At 41.0% G+C, this 20,873-nt stretch overlaps 1 protein-coding gene across 5 annotated transcripts in view; it reads left to right on the top strand.

The window, feature by feature from the left end:
• Positions 1-20,873, top strand: part of NOSTRIN (nitric oxide synthase trafficking) — a 64,826-nt gene that overhangs the window by 5,580 nt on the left and 38,373 nt on the right. For 4 of the 5 annotated variants that reach the window (XM_024122402.1, XM_024122401.3, XM_028478764.2 and 1 more), the window contains exons 2-5: positions 4,257-4,342; positions 15,950-16,033; positions 18,738-18,800; positions 19,001-19,082. In XM_024122402.1, coding sequence (XP_023978170.1) covers positions 4,257-4,342; positions 15,950-16,033; positions 18,738-18,800; positions 19,001-19,082 — 315 coding nt within the window. Of the gene's footprint in view, positions 1-2,619; positions 2,676-4,256; positions 4,343-15,949; positions 16,034-18,737; positions 18,801-19,000; positions 19,083-20,873 lie in introns of those variants that run through there. The other variant, XM_028478770.2, reaches the window with a different exon arrangement.

Below are 20,873 nucleotides of genomic sequence, written 5' to 3' on the forward strand. Positions count from 1 at the left end.
CCTCTGCTGCGGCCTCTCCCGTTGCGGAGCACAGGCTCTGGACGCGCAGGCTCAGCGGCCATGGCTCACGGGCCCAGCCGCTCCGCGGCATGTGGGATCCTCCCAGACCGGGGCGCGAACCCGGTTCCCCTGCATCGGCAGGCGGACGCGCAACCCCTGCGCCACCAGGGAAGCCCCTGGGGTCTGCTTTGATGTTTATGCAAGTCTGCTTTTGCAAGACAGCTTTTGTCTTCAAGTCTGAGTAGATGGTACAAGATGAAAGGTACAGAATCATTGAATCTAAAAACGGGGTTATGCTGAAATAATGGAACTATTCTTAGTCACTCTTTTATTTATTGATGTCACCTTTATCTCAGTCTGGATCAGGGTTTGTCGTGGAATGTCCAGTACATTATATGTAGAGTCAACGATAAAGATTCTCCCCATTGCTGTAATAAGCAAAACATCCCATTCTTATCTGATCATTGAGTTAACAACAACATAATGTATTGAAGAACTTCCTGACTTGTGTGTACCTGGGTACACAAGTGCCCAGGGGTCTGGGGGATGAGTTACAGGGGGGGGTGTAGCTGGGGGGCTGAGCTCATGGGCCAGTTGCCTCCACCTTGAACAACTTTGTCCATTTACCACATTGTTCCAGCACAAATATCATTTTCCATGTATACCATGATGTGAAAAAAATTAGGAATTACTAGCCTATTAAATGATAGGAAAATCCTTCCAAAATCCAAAACTGGGAGCCCCAGGGGCAACTGATGCCATAAGATGTGCTTGGTTTGAGCAGATTCTTGCTTTAAAAAGTTGAATCTGAATGCCTTAGGGAAAGACAGGCGGTCTCCATACGGCCACAGCTCACCCACTCTCCTGTAAAAGCAATCGAGTTTTGAATCATTGGTTTATAAACTTTCCAGGCTTTCTGGCTTCCTAGAACTAGTCCTGTGGAGACAGTATTTTAAAAATGTGTCTTGGAGAGTTTTTATGGCTTGTTAAGTTTGGGAAATGCAGTAGCCCCTGCAGCCCAGGACAGGGAAACATTCTCAGCTGGTTCTGCCCATTTCCACTTTGGTTAGGGGCAAGTTTTCCCCTACCTGTCCCCATCCTCATACATGGTATCTCAGGCACCCTATTCTTTCCCCAGGACTATTGGATGCAAATCGCCTCTTCTGGTGATGGTGGGCTGATGGGGGTCCATGTCCTAAGACAGCTCATCTCAGAGTCCCTTCCCTCCCCTCCTAGTTTTCCTGATGGGAGTTTCTTCTCTCTGCTGCTTGGAAGGCATCCTTCCATCCAGCTCTCTGCTTTGTCTTCTCCCAGCCCCAGCCTTACAGTGTTTGAGAAAAGAAAAATTCACTTTGCAAGCATGAATCCAAATCTTTCTCTCCTGCACATGGCCCCCTGATGTTTTTGTTGGGTCTTTGTTTCTGTTTTGGTGTAAGCTGGAGAGAGAGAAACAGGTAAGACACTATTTTAAAAGATAGCTTAATAGTGTGTAATACTGTGAGATATTTCTAAGCAGATAAGAATGCTACAGGACCTATAAAGAAAACCATAAAATTTTATTGAACATGAAATAAGATTTGAACAAATGAAAAGACTTACTATGCCCGTGGGTGGGAAGTCTAAATACCATGAAAAAGTTAATTTCCTCAAATTGAGATATATAGATGTAATGTGATTCCACTTAGGATCTCAACAGGGATTTTAAAAATTGTAATTAGATAAATGTTGATACAGAAGAACAAATGTGCAAGAATAGTGAAAGAAATCATTAAAAAGAAAAATTGTTGTTTAAAAAGAGCAGAAGCAAAGTGTCAATATCTCTGTAACTTAGGTAGTGAGAATATAATGTGTATCATAATTATTGTTTGTATCATTATTATTTATAAAACATAAAAATGTTTCATAATTTAAAATAAAAAGTTAAAAGACTGTGTATGAATTAGAACTATGTTTAGCTGCATATTTAGGAAACACAAAATAAAAGTGGCTTTAAAAAAAGCCTACTGTTATATTTCTCTCATACATAAAATAAGTCCAAAAGTAGAGAGTTGGGGGCTTCTGCAGTGGCCCCCAGGGCATCAGGGACCCAGGCTCTTTCTCACTTTCTGATCTAAGATCTTTGCATGTGGCATCCATCCTCAAGATCACCTCACGGCATCAGCTGTCATTTTAAGTCCAGGTTTCAGGAAAAAGGAGGAAGGAACTTTCACTAAAGCCCAACACAAAACTTTCAGCCATACCTCTTTGGGAAGCATTTAGTCACATGGCTACTACACCTAAGGGTGAGAGGGGCTGAGAACTGACTTTATTCCAGGGACATGTCCCTGCTAAACATGTCTTTATTTTCTTCTCACGATACCTAGGTATGTTTTATTGGATGTTATTTGGTGTTATGGGAAGAAAATAAAAGCCTTAAGGGACAATTTAGTGAAAGTGTTTAGGTAACAAAGGAATAAACAAAAAAGCTAAACAATTTAAAAATGCTTACCAAACTCTTCCATTGTACTTGTAAGGGGAGGAAGGAGGCCTGAAAGTATCACATCATTCATAGATGACAGCTTATGTTTGTGGAAATAAAACTGAGAAAGCTTGGTTTCCCAATAGTGATTTTACTCTCATGCCTCAGAGGAGAATCATTTCTTCATGACGGAGGCTACACTTGGATTGCACTACAGGTATGTTTTGCTTGGTTGGCAAAGAGTTTAAAATTTTTTGAATTGTTTGCTGCAAAATTTTAAAAATTATGTTTCAGATACCAATCCTCATTTCAGCTTTTTTGCACAAAAAAAGCTGGTCCGTGGTCCAGAGTTGTTGTGGCAGCTGTCTCTCCAGTTCACTGTCCTCATCCTGCTCCTCCCTCATCCAGGTTCCTATAGGCACCGAATTTTTGCAAACCTTGCTTTAGGAGTTAACAATGTCCTTCTAAAGAGCTTTGCCCTCTCACGGTTGTTTTTGTGTCCCAGGCAGTTTCAATGAAGCTGTTTGCTCCTATTGTGTGTCTACCAAATCCTGCCATGGCTTGCTGTGTTAAATTCAGGGGAAAGTTAAACTACTGCATAAAGAGAAAAAGATTTGGTATCTATAGGATTATGTTTCTACATCCTATGTATTGGTTGGTTCCACCCCTGAAGGTAGGGACCTGGCTTAGGTCATCTTTTTAGGTCTTTCTACCTCTGTGCCCTATGTCCTCTTTGCTACTCTGCTAGCTGCTTACTCCAGGCGCTATAGCTGAAAGGTTGCCTCAGCTCTGAGGATTCATATAATGGGAACATACCTGCCCCATAGTAGGTGCTCAGGAAGTGTGAGTTTCCTTCCCTTTCCCTTTCTCAACAAGTGACCAGCAGCATGCCCGAGACATTTGAGGGCTGGAAGAGGCGGGCTCATTGTATGAACAAAGAGCCACCACACGGCACTCAGTCTACACAGAAGTTGCGTCCTCTTGTATACAATCTTATTTTGAAAAATGTGATGGGCTATTGCATCTCCCAGGTGGAAACGTTGAGACAGTATGTTTGAGACTTGATCACCTCACTCATCCACTCTGTGTCAGGGAAGCAGCAGAATCAATTGACACTTGCCCTCTCCATCTGGGCACTTAAAACCTATTGTCATCAATGTCTAGCCTCACCAATACAACTTTCAGAATAACATTGTGGAGTTCTAAGTCACATGACAAAATCTTTTGACTGGAATTTTTGTGTCTACAGGCTAAATTCATATATAGATAAATGTATAAGGTTTGGTTCAACCAAAATGTTCAACTCATTATTATAACATTCTTATTACTAGAGTTAAATGGGACATAGAGGGGCCTAGGAGAAATTTTATTACCAAATTATTCACTTACGTTTTCTATCTCAGCCAAGAAGTACTCACTTTAATGGTTCAGGGTTTGTCATGAGGTCCAGGGATAGTATTTTGGTATTTGCGGGGAATATGCAGTGTGTTTCAGAATGTACTTTTAGCCTTCCTGGGAATAATAGGGGTGACAGGAATCTAAATGCACCCCACTGTTGAATTGTTTTCATTTGGCCTAGGAAGAGACAGGTAGACCAGCTTTATTTTTGAAAAGTTCTCCAGGATCTTTCACATCCATGCAGAAGAGACTGCATCTTTATTTTAAGAACTCACCCGAAAGGTGTGCATTCTGTAGCTGCATGATCATTTACAATGACAGTCATCATTACAGCAGTGTTCTGAATTATAGGAGTTCAGTCTTTGGAAGTGCTTATAATACTTTTATGCATCTTTTTCAGTATAATAAAGTATACAAGAACCTAAAGGAGTTTTCTCAAAATGGAGAAGATTTCTGCAAGCAGATCACATCCATTCTTCAGCAAAGGTACAAAATGCATGTTTGCACGAAGCAGTTCTTCCTCTTTAGTTGCAGCAAGCGATATAAGTGGAGGAGTGATTACAGCTGTCCTACTTTCCAGAACACAGTGTTATATTTTGGTACTTGAGAAATTGGTTTGAAGAGTGATTCTCTGTTATTGCACATTTATCACTGGGGCACCATAAAAATCAGGAAACAACAGGAAGTAATTTTGCTTGGGAAGGCTCAGCCAAGTCCCTTCTGATCACTACCCTCTCCTGGGGCCCACCATTGTACCGATGTATACTACCATTAGTGCGCTCCTCACACTGATGGCAATTATTCATTTACAGTTCTGTCTCCCTAGCGAGAGTAGTGGCTGTGTCTTACTCATCTTTGTATGCTAAGCTTTTAGAGTCTGGCCTTTTGACTTCATCAGTAAGTGTCTGTTGAATGAATGCATGGATGAATGAAAAGTCACCGTTTTCAGTATCATCTTCTCTCTTTTTTTTTTATTTGCTTTTTTTTTTTAACATCATTATTGGAGTATAATTGCTTTACAACGGTGTGTTAGTTTCTGCTGTATAACAAAGTGAATCAGCTATAGATATACATATATCCCCAACAGTATCATCTTCTCCTAATACTAGATACGATCACATGTAAAGCTGTTCACTGTGGTGAAATGAACACACTCAACTCAGTTAAGAAAGTTACAAAAATTCCTGCTTAAAATTAGAGTCCACAAGGACTGAATAGGGCCATAAAGGGTGCTTAGGCCATTTCCCTATGTCCAGACAGCTCTGTAATAAACAACTCCAAAGAGACCTTCAAAAAAGATTGTTTATTCTTTCAAGGGAACCCATTTCAAATTTAAAATATTGCATGTGTACCATAAGAACAAAGATGCCTCAGTTGATTGCATCCTGTATTAGTAGGTCAAGAGCAAGGGAGAACATTAGCTTTATCAGGACTGATAAATGAGGCCAAGGAAAGATACAGGAGAGTTCAAAGGTGCTTTTTTTTAAAAAATTATATTTATTTAACGAATGCTTATAAAGACTTTGGATTACCTTTTGGTTTTTGTTTTAATATTTATTTATTTATTTATTTATTTATTTATTTATTTATTTATCTATCTGCGCCGGGTGTTAGCTGCAGGCACGCGGGATCTTCATTGCCCGGTGTGGGATCTTTGTTGGGTCATGCGGAATCTTTGTTGGGTCGTGTGGGATCTTCGTTGCGTTGTGCGGGATCTTTAGTTGTGGCATGCGAGATCTAGTTCCCTGACTGGGGATCGAACCCGGGCCCCCTGCATTGGGAGCACAGAGTCTTAACTGCTGGACCACCAGGGAAGTCCCCAAATGTGCTTTTTTTTTTTTTTTGAATTTTGAATTTTATTTTATTATACAGCAGGTTCTTATTAGTCCCCAAATGTGCTTTTATAAAGAAAACAACCAGGTTTGTCAAATGGAGTCAAAAAGAAAAAAATTTTTAGTAAGTTATTTCTAACTTAATAGCCAAATTGCTTTAATTCTATGAAAAGAAGAGGGAGGACCAATCTGGGAGGGAAGTTTTTCTGTAAGAAAATATTTTTACCCATCTAAAAGGAAATTATTTAAAATAAAACCAGTTAACAGGCTTCCCTGGTGGCGCAGTGGTTGAGAATCTGCCTGCCAATGCAGGGAACACGGGTTCGAGCCCTGGTCTGGGAGGATCCCACCTGCCGCGGAGCAACTAGGCCCGTGAGCCACAACTACTGAGCCCGCGCTTCTGGAGCCTGTGCTCCGCAACGAGAGAGGCTGCGATAGTGAGAGGCCCGCTCACCATGATGAAGAGCGGCCCCGCTTGCCACAGCTAGAGAAAGCCCTCGCACAGAAACAAAGACCCAACACAGCCAAAAATAAATAAATTAATTTAAAAACAAAAAACAAAAAACCAGTTAACTGTTATACAAGTTCAATCTATTACCTAAATTAGAAAGCATCTCCCTCCTGCAGATCAAGAAGAATCTGTACACAGAGTAACCATACAAGTGACCTGGGTTTCAATCAGCTGGGCCTTGATTATTTGGTGTCTCCAGGTTCAAAACTAATGCCTGGTAGAGAGCCGTGAAGATGGAAGGCAGGTGATAAATAATGCCTGGTAAACAGACTCAACAAATGACTGAATAAATTTGGGGGAATTACTTCTCCAAAATGGCCCTATTGTTTTTCCCTTGTCTAGGTAACTCTGTATCTCTGCCTTGCCACAGACATACGTACTTTATATACAATCAGAACCTTCATTTCTTACCTGTATCTCTCTTGAAGTTGCTTCCTCAGGTTACCATCTGCCCTGGACCTACTCACGTGCAAAACTCTCCATCCACACATTCCAGAATGGCAGACAAGCTCCAACGAAGGAGAAACACTTGGGTAGCTAAAGATATCTCCCTTCATGGTTTTACCTCCTCATAGAGCAGAATTTAGAATTTGAAAACCTAAAGAATACTACTGGTTAGCAAAATTACATGCATATCTCTGGGATAAAAACTGCATAGCATAAATACAAAAGGGGGATCTAATGGTTTACCTAGACCAAAAAAAATTATGCTGGATATTAGGTTGTTTATACAATAGATGCTTTCCTGAACAATGTATAAAGCTAACCTTTTACAAGTAAATCATTTCCCCTTAACCAAGATGCCTTGTGTGAGTTGCTTTATGTTCATTCCTGATAAATGTGCATTTGGCAATAACTCCGCACACTTGAGCTTGAAGCTCTCCTCCCTTTGCTCAGCTGTTTGATCATGTAGTTAACCTGAAGGATGTCATCCACACTAAAAGAGTTAGGTGTTTCGGGAGAACTGTTTTCTGATGGGCACAAACTCCCTACTAATCTATGAATATGTGGCACACTGTGATTTTTCCATCTGTATTCCTACGTGTCAGCTGGCCTTTGCTGAGGCCACCTCCCTTGCCAGGACTGGGTCATTTCTTTCCCATGGGGAGTGATTCTGATGTCACTACCTCTTCCTATGAAGTGTTTGAGCTTTGAGAACATAATTGCCATATCAAAAGGATGAATGGCCACAACATAGCTGGTATTACACTTGCCTTCACTGTCCCTATTCTGCGAAATCAGCAATTAGCTCCCCACATATACAAAAGATAAAAAGCTGTTTCCCGCCAGTTATCTGGACATGAGCACTGGGCTTATTTTCCTCTTAAATAGATGGGCTTATTATATATGAATCAATGATACCTTTCCCTTGTATTAGAAAAATGCCTAGAAAGCTAATACTCTTGAAAAGAAGCTATCATATTACTTAGACAATAGACAACTAATGGGAAACTCCATCAGACAATTAAAAGAGTACTCTTGGAATATATAAAGCAGGCATTTCCACTGAGGTTTATGACATAGAAAATCATGAAGGCAAATCCAGTGGCCACTATAATGAAAGATGTAGTGAGGGGGCATATGGGGCTTAAGGATACCTGCCACATAAAATGCATTCAGTAAATCCTTGTAGAGTGAATGAATAAATAAATGAAAGATAGTTAAGGGTTTATTTTCTTATTATTACGTCTACATTATTAGAACAGGGTCTTCACTATTGTGGTCTATTAACAATTCCAGACACCTTGCTTAAGAATCCATTGGAATGTGGTTCTGCTAACACTTCTGTATTAGCTTGTGGCTACAAGGGACTGCATCCCAATCAAGCTTCGAGGCCAGATAATGTTTTATTTCCAGTCTCAGCTGCCTTCTTGCATTTGTTCTAATTGGTGGTGATAGAAAAGTGTTGGTATTGAAACACCATTTTGGCTGGAAATTCTGCGATTCATGGTATTGCTTAGCTTCTTTTATCCAATTAGTTTCTCCAGTTTCTTTTTTTATAGTAGTAACTCAGATTTAGCCAGAAACACACAGCAGCTCCTAAGATGCCTAATGCCAAAGTCTTCAGGTTCATTTCAACACATCACAGATCAGATTCAAAAAGACAAAGGCACATTTCCAGAAACTATTTAAGTGTTTGGTTCCCTGCACCCTCACAGCTAAAGTTTAAACAGATTTTGATGGGGAAAGTCAATTTTTTCTCTCTAAGGAAACTTAAGGTCAGGTTTTCAAACGCAAGTACCACAACTCCAGACTTAAAATTTTTTTTAAATTAAAAAATAGAAGAAAAGAAAAGAAGAAAAACAAAGAAGGTAGTGTAGTTGGTCATTATTCCATCTACAATTCATTGCAGATGCTGTCAATGAAAGATAAATGATTAAAATGAAATCTTTGATAAATTCTTACTTTTTCTAGTCTACCCGTAGCCTGAGTGATCTTAATTCCCATAACTTCAGCTCTTTTTTTGCATATTGATGACTCCCATATGTACATTACTAGGCAGTATGTCTTATCCATACTTCAAACCATATATCCAACAGTCTATTGGACATTTCCAGCTGGATGTTCCATGAAACCACAAAGGCAGCCTATCCAAAACAGAGTTGATCGGCTTTTCCCGAAAGCTGGAAGGCAGACATCTAATCCACTCTCAACCCTTGAGTCTGGTACATGGGCTCAGAGCTGTGTCCCTTCAGAGGATCTCCTTTTTTCTAGTCCAAGCAAGTTGCCTCAACTAGGGAGCATCTAATACATCTTCTACTCTGTGGCCAGGACCCTGTTTAAGACCCTTCAAAGACTCCCATGACCTTTAGTATAAAATTCAGCCTTTGTAGTATTTCATAAAAGGAACTTTGAGATCTGGGCCCTGCCTTCCTATCCAGCTTGTCTCTCTCCATCTCTGCATGACCCCACATCTCTCCATCTTACCTACAGTCACTGCTTACAGAACCACTTGCAATCACCCCCCATGGCTCCCTGCCATTCCTCCCACCCACCTCCATGGGTCCCGGCATTTGTACCTGCTGTATCTGCTGCCCGGTAGACACTTCTTCACCTGCATTGCCAGCCTCCACTCAATGCATTCTTCAAGATTCAGTCATCCCACCCTGGTGGGCCTTCAAGTCAAGACTCCAGTCCCCAGTGTCAAAAGAGTGCTCCTCAGAGATGTACAGAACTAGTGCTTACCTCTGCTATCGCTCTACTGCCTACACTGTTACTTTCTGCTGACTTGTCTGTCTCCTCCACTCCTTGAGGGTCTTTGTATCCCACGTGACTGGCACAGAGCAGGCATTCAATAGATGTTCACTGAGGGAATGAATGCATTCGTGTATGAGTGACTCTGTGCCTTCAGGCACTCATAACTTTTAAGAAGTTTAAGTTAGGCTCTTTACAAGGAGCAATAAATTAGCGTGTCAAAGAAATTTACTTACATCGTGTATAGAATGTTATTTTGAACAAAAGCTAGAAAAGAATAATAAAATCACAGAAGAGACCATTTATCCAGCACCATCTATAGATCAACCACTGCGTTAGATGTGTCTGATTCTTGGTCTCTTTTACTTAAATTCTCAGAACCCAATGCAGTAGGCGAATACTCTCATCCACCCCTGATTTACAGATAGGGGTATGGAGAAGGTGATACATTTTGACTTCTACCCAGCTCTACCCAGGCTTGTTGTAAGGGCATCTTCCGAGTGGGCAGGCACTTTGGGGTACTGCTGTGGGAGTCCCAACACACTCGGGGTCCTGGCCCATCTCCCTTCACAGAGGGCTTCCTATGGGAAGGGACACCAGTGGTCATCAAGCTCCGTGGCTTTCAAACCTGGTAGCACAGGGGTCTGTGGGGAGCTCTCAAGGGCCACTTCAGGGAGTAGGAGGAAATTAAATGGGCAGGGCTCAGAGCCCTTGTCACTTCTGTTCCCACTTATTCAGAACATAATATCTATGTGATATGGTGGGATGCTGTATAAAATTTTGTTTTCCAGCTAAAAAGTTTAAAAACCCGCTCTTCTTGTCCATTTTACCTGACTTCCCCCATGACAACACTCCTTCCCACCCCACATAAACTCACTCAGTTCAGGAATTAACAGACACAGAGGATCTGAAATGCTAGACCTACCTTAGCTGTGCCTTCCCTGGGCCGGAAGTGAGTGAGCAGTGACTCAGTGGAACTCCCAGACTGGCCCAAGACAGGGCGACCTCCAGGTCTCATCCTCCCATTTCTCCCTTTTTATACTGTTGTCAGGAGCCAGAATTAAGGCAATGAGTAATGACGAAGTGGGCATTGTGGGCTAGCCAGAGAGAACCTCACCGCTCAAGAAACAGAGCTGCTGTGTAAAAATGTCTTTCAAATTGTTAATAAGTAACTTTTAAACACAGCCTATTTGTATGAGCTTGTGACTCTTTCAAAAGGCAAACTGATAACACTTGGGTGGAAAATGTCAGCATACCAGGCCCCAAGAAGCTGTTGCTGATAGAAAGTAGGAGGGCAGAGACGGGGGTGTGAAACTGCAAAGATTTCCAGATTACTAAAATTTCTTCTTAATTCGTAGTAAAGGGAGAGCTCAGTCACCTGCTGTTTTCAAGCTTGAGAGAGCCTTAGTTCAATTTTAATTAATTCCTCATAGACACAGGGGCCAGCTACAGTGTTCGTTTTCTATCACTTTTTATCATCTTAATTTTCTTAGAGCACGGTACTCTAAAATTTATTACCTGCTCACTTATAGTCTTACAGTTTAATTTGTGGTCTGTCTAAAATATTGAATCTGATATTTTCTATCTCTCCTTTCTTTCAAAAATATAAATATAATTTATTTTCAAATCTAAGGCAAATGTTAGTCTTTGACTTATTGGTTGGTTTTCATTATTACTAATGAAAATTTATTGACCTGCCTCCACGTGCTGAGAGGAAATTAGAATATAAATGGATTAAAAGTCAGTGCATGCCATTTCCCTGGTTAGGGATCTTTAAGACTCACCGGAATATTCTGAGATTGAGTTACCCATCCAAAGAAATATACATCATCAATTTCACATGTGCCAAGACAATTGCTTGGAGAGAGAATCTCAACTCCTATTAGATGTAGTAGCTGCAGGGCTAGAACATTAAGCTCAATGTTCTTATATAAACTCTTTTCTGATTATTTTAATGAGGGGAAAAAATTCCATGTCTCAGTTTGAGATTAGCTCTGCCTTTCTTCACTTCTTTTGCATGTGGTGCTTTTTAGGCCAGAAACCATGATAAAGCAGCTCCCTTAGAAGAAACCAGTGTGCTTGGAGGTGCAAATTGCCACCTCTGCCCTGGGAAAAGGTGTCCCTTTTGAACTCTGTCCTTTCACTTCTGTTTAGCAGGAATTCTGAAAGGCTATATATTCTGCTTCATTAGACCCTAAGCACGGATGAGCCACGTGGCAGTGTTTGTTCCAATTTACAAAAGTGACAGCTCTCTCCACGCTTGCCAGTTGGAACATGGCTTCTTAGAGCGATTTCCTCGGGGGAGGAATTTACCCATTAACCCGTGCTAAGATAAAGGCCATTCAGGGTCAGAGGCCAGAGAGTTTTTCAGTTGTAGGCAAACTCACCAGAAAAGAAGCCTAGTGACGGGTTCCATTCCTCACGTATCCAAACTCATCCTCCCGACTTTTTCATTTCATTTCTTTCTGATGTGTGGGGTAATATGCTGAGGATTCTGAAATGGTCATTAGGGTTGAAAATGCAAGAGGAAATGATTGCAGCCTGTTTTGCTTGGTTGATTCTAAAGCTGGTTTTAAATATGAAATATATAATATGTAATATATATAATATTTGTATATTAGGGTCACCGATGTGGTATTGAAGGCAGAGATGAAGGGTACAATCATGCTGCTCAGAAAGGCCGTGTCTGGTCTCAGAGGGCTACCTTGGTGACGTTTGATATCAGAGGCCCCTCTTCCCCACTTTTCTAGACCCTCAACACGTCCAGGAACTGCAAAGATGCTTTTGTAAGAGGCCCGGGGCAGCTCATTCTGTCTGCACAGAGGCTGCTGTGGATCCTGTTTCTAGCTGCTAAGCCGCCAGAGTTGTGGTGATTCAGAACACCGCAATTAAAGGCAAAGGGAGAGGCGGTGTCAATTTTAAAAAGCACTTGCCTTTGACTCCCCCGCAATTCTCCTTCTCCAGCTGCTTCCCCGCAGTTTCAGAGGCAGGAGAGCGGAGTGCTGGGCAGGCAGGTTCTTGAGCCAGACAAGGGTTTGAATCCCAGAGGTCACTTCTCCGTGAATGACCTTGGGCAAGTTACTGACTAAACTCTGTGCCTTGGTGTTCCCCTCCATGAAATGGGTAGAGTAAGTGTGGCTTCCTGATGGGAGGTATTGCAGGTTAAATGAGGAAATGTACTTAAAACACTCAGAATGGTGCCTGGCATGTTGTATACAATAAATGTTGGATGTCACTAGTTTGTGTGTAGACAGAACACACAAGGTCAAGCATCAGCAACATGTCACAAAGGTGATGGCAGCACATTTGCTGGGAGAGAGAGCACAGTTTGGACACGAACTTCATGGACAGGATTACAAGAATTTTTAAGCTGTATACCAACCTGTAAAACTACACATCCTCTTACTGCTCTGCAGCAAGAAATGCTGTGTGGTAATCGCCTGTCTTTAGGCTGGTTTTCTACTGTACTTAAGAGAAAGCCAGCAGAAATACGGGGGTGCAAGAATAAAGCCAGGTTCAAAACAAGAGCCCATCAATTCAAAGAGAGCAGGACCCTCTCCCTTTCTTGACACCAACGCCCAACTTTTTTCTAGAATCAGATTGAGTTAACGATGTAAGGGAATGCCACACTTCCCTCTCATCATTGTCCTTTTTATTTCTGCTTAGCCTCTGAGCCATTTTGTAGGACCTGCAAGAGCAGGGTAAAAGTGAAACTGAATTCTGAGGAAGAGGCTGTGCCTGACAGCATTCCCTTTCCTGTGGGAAGCCGTTCAGGATTGTTCTAGAGCTGACGGATGAGAAAAATGTGCATTCTTTCCCCCGCTTCTCCCCATCTCTGTATATTTCTGAATGTTTAGAGATCCTTTTGGATACATACTCATAATAACATTAGAAAAATAATATTTATTAAGAAATTTTTGGTGCCCAGCACCAGCTGAGCACGACAAATGCATCATCATATTTACTGTTCTATGTGCTGCTTCCAAGCAAGAATGGAATGCTGGAAAGGAAAGTCCTAAGGAATCCTCTGGTTAAAGACGGATTAGGAGAGGGTTTAATGAGTCTAGCTATTGCAAGTGCTAGAAAGCCATGTACGCTGACATCAGAGCTGAGCACACCTCAAACCTGTGGGACTGAATTTAAATAGTTCAGCAGTTTAAAGTTTTCAAAAGCGGTGAAATGATAACAGACTTGTAGTGGAGACTGGTTAAAAATTCTAACCAAGACCTGATGGGAAGTCCATTCATTCATTCATTCAAGAAATACATGCTGAGCACAATAACATGGCAAGCACTGTTCTAGGCCTCGGGATATAGCAATGAACAGCACAAAATCTTTACCCTTATGGGGCTTACACTCTAGGGGTATTCATAGAAGCACAGTAAAAAATTCTGTGATGTGAGATAGTGATAAATGCTAGGGCATAAATAAAGCTGTAGGGAGATAGTGACAAGGACTCTTTTCGATAGGGTAGCCTCTGAGGTGGTGATGTTTGAGCAAGACTTGTTGGGGTTGACATGAAGAAGAATGCCATGGGGTTATGTAGCAGAAGGAATACACGGCAGAGGCCACAGCAAGTGCAAAGGCCCTAAAGCAGGATGACATTTGACCACTAAGCAAGAGTACCGTGAACAAGGGCATGACCAGTAGGAGGGGAAATCAGAGAGGGAGCCAGGGGTCAGATTGTGCGAATCAATAAAAATCATTTCAGTCTTTGAGCCCCTGTTGGGTTTGGGTGATTACCACATTTTAATGATCGTAAATCCCCTTGAGGTAAGTCTGATTACTTCATTTTAATGTTGCCCAAAGCCACCCTACTGAGCCGTAGCGTTCTCTTGGGATTCTAGAGTATCCAAGTTCATTGAGGGTGGTGGTCTCTCCCAGCTTGCTGCTTACCAGGACTTTCTCTCTCCATCCATCACCACATATTCCTAGAGCAGAAAAATCTCTTTTAAAACACTATGAGATATTTCTTTACCATCTTCATTATTTAAAAATATTTGCCCTAACCTTTTCTTATACTTGGCCAAGGCCTGATGCCAAATGGGTATTTTCTTCACCTAGGCCTTAACATGCATCCTACGATGGTTTTCTTTCTTTTAAAAGGTGCTAAAAATAACTTGGAGCACAGCTGTACTAAAGAGGAAAAATGAATAGAAACTTAGCGATAGGTCCATAGCCCATGATCTCTGGGTTCCGTTCATCAAAGAGGTCTTTCCTTTTTTGGTCTATAACACTGAGTCTAATTTGTGTAAAAACATCCAAGGATTAAGTTAATTACTGGGATCGTTCCCCAAATGAAATGGAGTCACAAATAATTCTAATGATGTTTTATAATAAAAGTAGAATTAAAAGACTGAAAAATATGCAACAAAGACTCTCTGGTCCATATTAAGATGAAAAAAGTAGCATAAATTGAACTTAATATCCTACATTTTTATTATTTTCATTGAAAAGTGAAATGAATAAAAATGTGTCTTCATTTTAGCTATAGATGGGCCTAAATTAGGACATGGAAAAATCAGCTTAAGATAAGAGTGACTCAATCCATCCAAAGAACCAAGTTTTCTTTGGGAGGGTATGCCCAGATTCCCTACTGAGTCTTATCCTGCATGGAAAGTAATGGGAATTCATTTTCTAAATCTCCTGCTGGTCCATTAGAAAGTTACTGTTTGGTTAATTCCATCATAATGTATTATTGTATTGCCAGCTATTATAATCTAGAGCTAGTCTGATGGTGCTGGTGTCTCAGGATAAGTAGGAAAGTAGCTGGATTAGTTTGCTAGGACTGCCATAACAAGGTACTACAGACTGGGTTACTTAACTTACATAGTCTCTTACTGTAGCTTAAACTACAAAAACATGTTGTCTCACATTCCTGGAAGCTGGAAGTCTGAGATCAATGTGTTTGGTCAGGTTGGTTCCTTTCTAGAGCTGTGAGGGAGAATCTATTCCGTGTCTCTCTCCTAGTTTCTGGTGGTCTGCTGACGATGAACCTTCGGCATCCCTTAGCTTATAATACATCATCCCAATCTCTGCCCCTTCATCTTCACACAGCATTCTCCGTGTGTGTGTGTGTGTGTGTGTGTGTGTGTGTGTGTGTGTGTGTGTGTGAGAGAGAGAGACTGTGCCCAAATTTCTCCCTTTCATAAGGACACATCAATACTGAGTTCTAGCCAATCCTAGTGACTGCATCTGAACTTGATTATATGCAAAGACGCTATTTCCAAATAAGGCCACATTCACAGACAGCAGGGTTAGGACTTAAGCACCTTTGTGGGGGAATATAGTTCAACCCATAACACTAGTGTACAAGAAGGTTAAATGAAAACTTCTTTCCTTTTGTAGGATTCTCTTGGATATCCTTAAAGATTACACCTAGGACAGGAGAATCCTTATAGTAGACAAATCATCTCTTTATTCATTGCATTATCAGCCTGAGTCCTCCTTCATATGTTTGTGTGTGTGTGTGTGTGTGTGTGTGTGTGTGTGTGTGTGGTTTTGCTTGATTTCCAGCCGTTGTATCCTATCTAACAACTATCCCTTTGCTAACAGGGCAAATTTGGAGATCAGTTATGCTAAAGGACTTCAGAAACTGGCAACCAAACTGAGCAAAACATTACAGAGCACAAAGAAAAAGTAAGTATATGGAAGAGATAAGGCAAAATCACTCTTAAAAGTAATAAAAAAATGACATATGTTCAATTCCAGCTTCCTCATATAAATGTGGCAAGTCCAGAGCATCAAGCATGGCTTCCAGTTCTTGGGCACTTACTGTGTGCCAGACACTGTGTTAAATGCTTTCATAGATACTCTACATTTAATCCTCACGACAATCTCTGAGACGTCTTTTTATGATCCCTATTTACAAACAAGGACTTGAGGCTTGGAGAGTTTAAGAACCTTGCCTGGTCACACAGATAATGAATTTCAGAGCTGGGTTCATCCTGTGTCTTTGTGACTCCTAAGCTCATATTCATAAAAGGCCTTGGTGAGGATATTAACTTGGGAAGCAGTGTTGTTAAGTCAGAAGCTCTTGAAATCAGGAAATGTGAATCCTGCTTTATTTCAAATTTATGACCTTCAGCAAGTAACCTGGCCTCCCTTGATTTCCTCCTCTGTTATGTGGAGTAACAAGATGTGCTCCATTGTGTATATGTGTATGTGTGTGTGTGTGTGTGTGTGATGTGTATCAGGGGGTGCATATTAAATGAGGTAATATATGTAAAGATATAGGCACATCAGATGCTGAAAAAATGTTGGTTCACATTTTTTTCAATTCAGTTGAGAATGAAGTTGATTACTTCTCTTCGGGGAGAGAAAAAAGGTATTAGTATTCTAAAAATAGTCCATTAGTGATAATTTCTTACAAAGATATTTGACTAATGCTTGCAGATGCCACCCAATGGCAGTGCCATTGCAAAGACCCCTTCTGATGGTAAAAGAAAGAGGGAAAGAAAAAAGGAAGGCTTCTGGAGCCCACATTCCTACTCCCTAGGCATCATCCATAACAGCAAATAATGGCTTTGAAATCGCTCTGACTTTGAGCTTGATTTTTAGGATGGTATTTTAGTAGCCTGCAAAGGAACCAGTAGAGCACAGTGGTTGAGTATAAATAGACTTTATTTAGACTACCCAGGTTTAAATTCTGACTCTACCTCTTACCAAGTAGGTAAATTAGGACAATTTATTTTACCTCTCATTGTGTATTTGAAATGGAAATAAAACACATCTCATATAACTCCTGTGAGTAGTAAATGAAATTATACAAGAAATGTGTTTAATACCTGGCTGGAGCCAAAGCTCCCTAAGTGTTCATTATGATTTTAATTTTGATTACCTTCTAAAGGATGAGAGGTGTAGGTGTAGGGGTGTGTGTCTTATTGTGTGGCAACCCTAGAATCCAACATGGTGCTCCCAAGGAGTTGGCATGAACAGAGTGCTTGGTTAACCAGGGTTAGTACAACAATATTTAATAATAAGCATTAACTGAACTTTTATCTATACCAAAATCTGTTAGGTACTTGTATAATAACTCAAATTATTTCTCTTCTAAAAGACCAGTTAAGTGAGGGTCAGCGAAATCAAGTGATTCTTCCAAGGTCATGCAGGAAACAAAGGGGAGCTTGTGGATTCAGACACAGAACCTCTGAGGCCAACGCCTTCTCCTTCCTGCTCTGCCGCCCAGCTCCTTCCAGGGGCAAATGTCAGATTCTCTTCCTGAAAGTGTGCTTGGGTTTCTTTAAAAAAAAAAACAACAACTCTATTGAGATTTAGTTTACATGCAATAAGACGCACCCATTTTAAGTATATGGTTTGATTGATTTTGACATATGTATACACCATATATCCACCACCAAATCAAAATATACCTATTTTCATCACCAAAAGACTCCTCATAACTGTCTACAATCCTTCCCCCAACACAGTCCCAAGGAAACACTGATCTGCTTTTTTTCAATCTAGATTATTTTGTCTTTTCTGGACTTTCCTATAATTGGAAGCATACAATGGGTACTCTCTTGTGCCTGGTTTTGTGCCTGGCTTTGGATATACAGAAAATCTGACATCCTTTGATCTAGTTCTCCCATTCTCTGGCTGCCAAGTGCAGCCTAAGTCATTTGGAGGCAAAACCTCTGCACCATCTTGCTCTCAGTACGGGCGCCGATCTGTCCCTTCCCTTCCATCAAAGTCTACACTGGCTCTGTCCCTGAGGTTTATTGATACAATGGGCTTCCTGTTTGAAGGCCAACTATATGTAGGAGGAAAATAGCGTCATACTTCCCAATTCTCCCTTTGTGCTGCTAGGGTCAGGGCAGAGTTACCCTTTTGTTAAATTGAGATGGTACTCACAAGACAGTAGAACATCTGAATGTTTGTCCTAAAGGCCATCAGGGAACGGGACCTAGACTCCAACCCCAAGAGCAGCACACAGGACATGACCAGGGCTCTGGAGTCCTCCATAACTTAACTTTTCTGAGCCTCTGTTTATTCATCTGTGAAGTGAAGAGCCTGAAAGGATTGTCTTTAAGGGTAGCATGCTCTCTCCTGCCTGTTCTAAATGGCTTCTCACCCTTGACTACTTTTATTTCCCTGATTTTCTACAGACATGAAATGAAGAATGGAAATCAGGATGAAAAATGATTGGGAAAAAAAACACAGTTTATGTAATGACAGTAGTGCAAATAAATATGTTGGCAGAATTTAATCCCATGGAGAAATTGAAATAGGATTAGGGATATGAGTGCAATTGCTGAATGCAATGACTCAGACATGATGCTTTATTTCTCAGACTCGTGGGAAAATGACACCCACACTTGTGCTCCCTTGTTTTTGCCTCCAGCTGTCTTGTCAGTGCCTGGGCCTGGGTCTCGGAGGGCATGAAGTCGGCAGCAGACCTGCATCAGTGAGTACTCACACGCTGGCCTTGCTCCAGCCCCAAAGGGAGTCATAAATATTTAAAGTGGGTATGCTACAAATACACCACTGCAAACTTGCACTGAGTAGATATGCCTAACACACCATTTTACTTCCCCAGAAAATAATTCGGAAGGTAGACATAAATCCTAATACTAGGCTTGTGTGTCTTTCATGTTCTATTTCCAGAAAACTTGGCAAAGCAATTGAGTTGGAAGCAGTAAAACCAACTCATCAAGTCCTGAGTGCACATGAAAAGAAGAGAAAATCAGTGAGTCAAAATCTTTCTTTCTCCCTGCTAAAGCAAGATTTCTGTCTTTGGCTCAAGAAATAAAAGGTGATCTAAAGGTGCTCCTACGTTTCAGGAATTTATCATAAAAATAAACACAAACCCAAAGATTTATGTACGAGGATGTTCGTTAAAGCATTGTTTATAGTAGTGAAAAAATGGAAACTTCTTCATCATCCAAAAATAAATTACAATGAATTCAAAGCAACGGAATACTATGCAACCATTAAAAATCTTATTGCAGCAGAATTTAATGACATGGGGATGTAGTGCTAAATTCAAAAACAAGATGAGAAACTCTAACAATATAACTGCAATTTTGTAAAATAAATGTGTGAATATATGCATAGAAAAAAACCTGGAAGCACCTCCCCAAAATGTTGATAATGATTATCTCTAGATAGTGGAATGAGAGGCTATTTTTATTTCGTTTGTACTTTTTTGAATTTACATTGTTTTACACTGAATAGATACACCTTTTGTAAATAGAATTATAAACGCAATTTTTTTTTTTTTTTTTTTTTTTTTTTTTTGTGGTATGCGGGCCTCCCCCTGTTGGGGCCTCTCCCGTTGCGGAGCACAGGCTCCCCCCTGTTGTGGCCTCTCCCGTTGCGGAGCACAGGCTCCGGACGCGCAAGCCCAGCGGCCATGGCTCACGGGCCCAGCCACTCCGCGGCACGTGGGATCCTCCCAGACCGGGGCGCGAACCCGGTTCCCCTGCATGGGCAGGCGGACGCGCAACCACTGCGCCACCAGGGAAGCCCTATAAACGCAATTTTTAAAAGGAAATGCTTCTCTATACTTATGACCTTGGAATTAGGTAAAAGAAATACTAGGTATAATCCTCAAATAGCCTTAAAATTGAAGAAAAATAACTAAACAATTCTTTCAGGGCACCTGGTCCTCTTGTATGGTGTATTCTCTGGTCTGTCTGTGTACTTTTCCTTCCAGAACAGTTTCATTTGTGTTCCGTTTTCTTTTTATTTGCATGTAATACAGTCAGTAAGCACTTTAAAATATGTTTTCAGGCAACATGAAGAGGTATTTAATAAACACTGCTTAGCTCTGATAGGGATGGGGTCATGGTCATTATCTGTGTCAATGATAGGTACAGGTGAGAAGTTCAGAGCAGTAATAGAAGGCATTTGAGAAGGGCAGGGGCAGTGGCTAAAGGGAGTTTCAAGTGATCACAGCCAGATAAAGCAGGTCTTAAAGGTGGTAAGTCCATAGGATGAGGGGATTTGTGAAAGTCCTGATGGAAGAGAAATGATACCAAAAAAATTTTATTTAAACTTATGAAACTGAGTCAGGAAATGGAATCGATGTTTGGGGAAATCCATGTATTTTTACCAGAATGGATGTTCTCCTTAGGGCTAGGGTGATGGGGGAAGTTTACAGGAATTACTAGAAAGTAATATAATCTTCTGCCTTTGCACACCAACTTAATAAAAGCCAAACACTAGTCTATACTTCATTAATTACAAAATATTTTCATACCACATAATAATATGATAATCACTAGAATTTCCTTAGTACTTACTAAATTAGGCACAGTGCTATGATCACAGTGCTTTAGACAATTAATGTCATGGTCCTCTCAGAATGCTGGTCCAGTTTATAATCTTCTTTTCAGCATTTGGCCCTCTCTGTTGCACCCCTATCACCCTGCCACATTTTCTCACAAAAAAGTCGATTTTTTTTTTTTTTTTTGCAGTACGTGGGCCTCTCACCGCTGCGGCCTCTCCCCCGTTGCAGCAGAGGCTCCGGACGTGC

This window comes from Physeter macrocephalus, chromosome 2 (assembly GCF_002837175.3).
Source record: "Physeter macrocephalus isolate SW-GA chromosome 2, ASM283717v5, whole genome shotgun sequence".
Lineage (NCBI taxonomy): Eukaryota > Metazoa > Chordata > Mammalia > Artiodactyla > Physeteridae > Physeter > Physeter macrocephalus.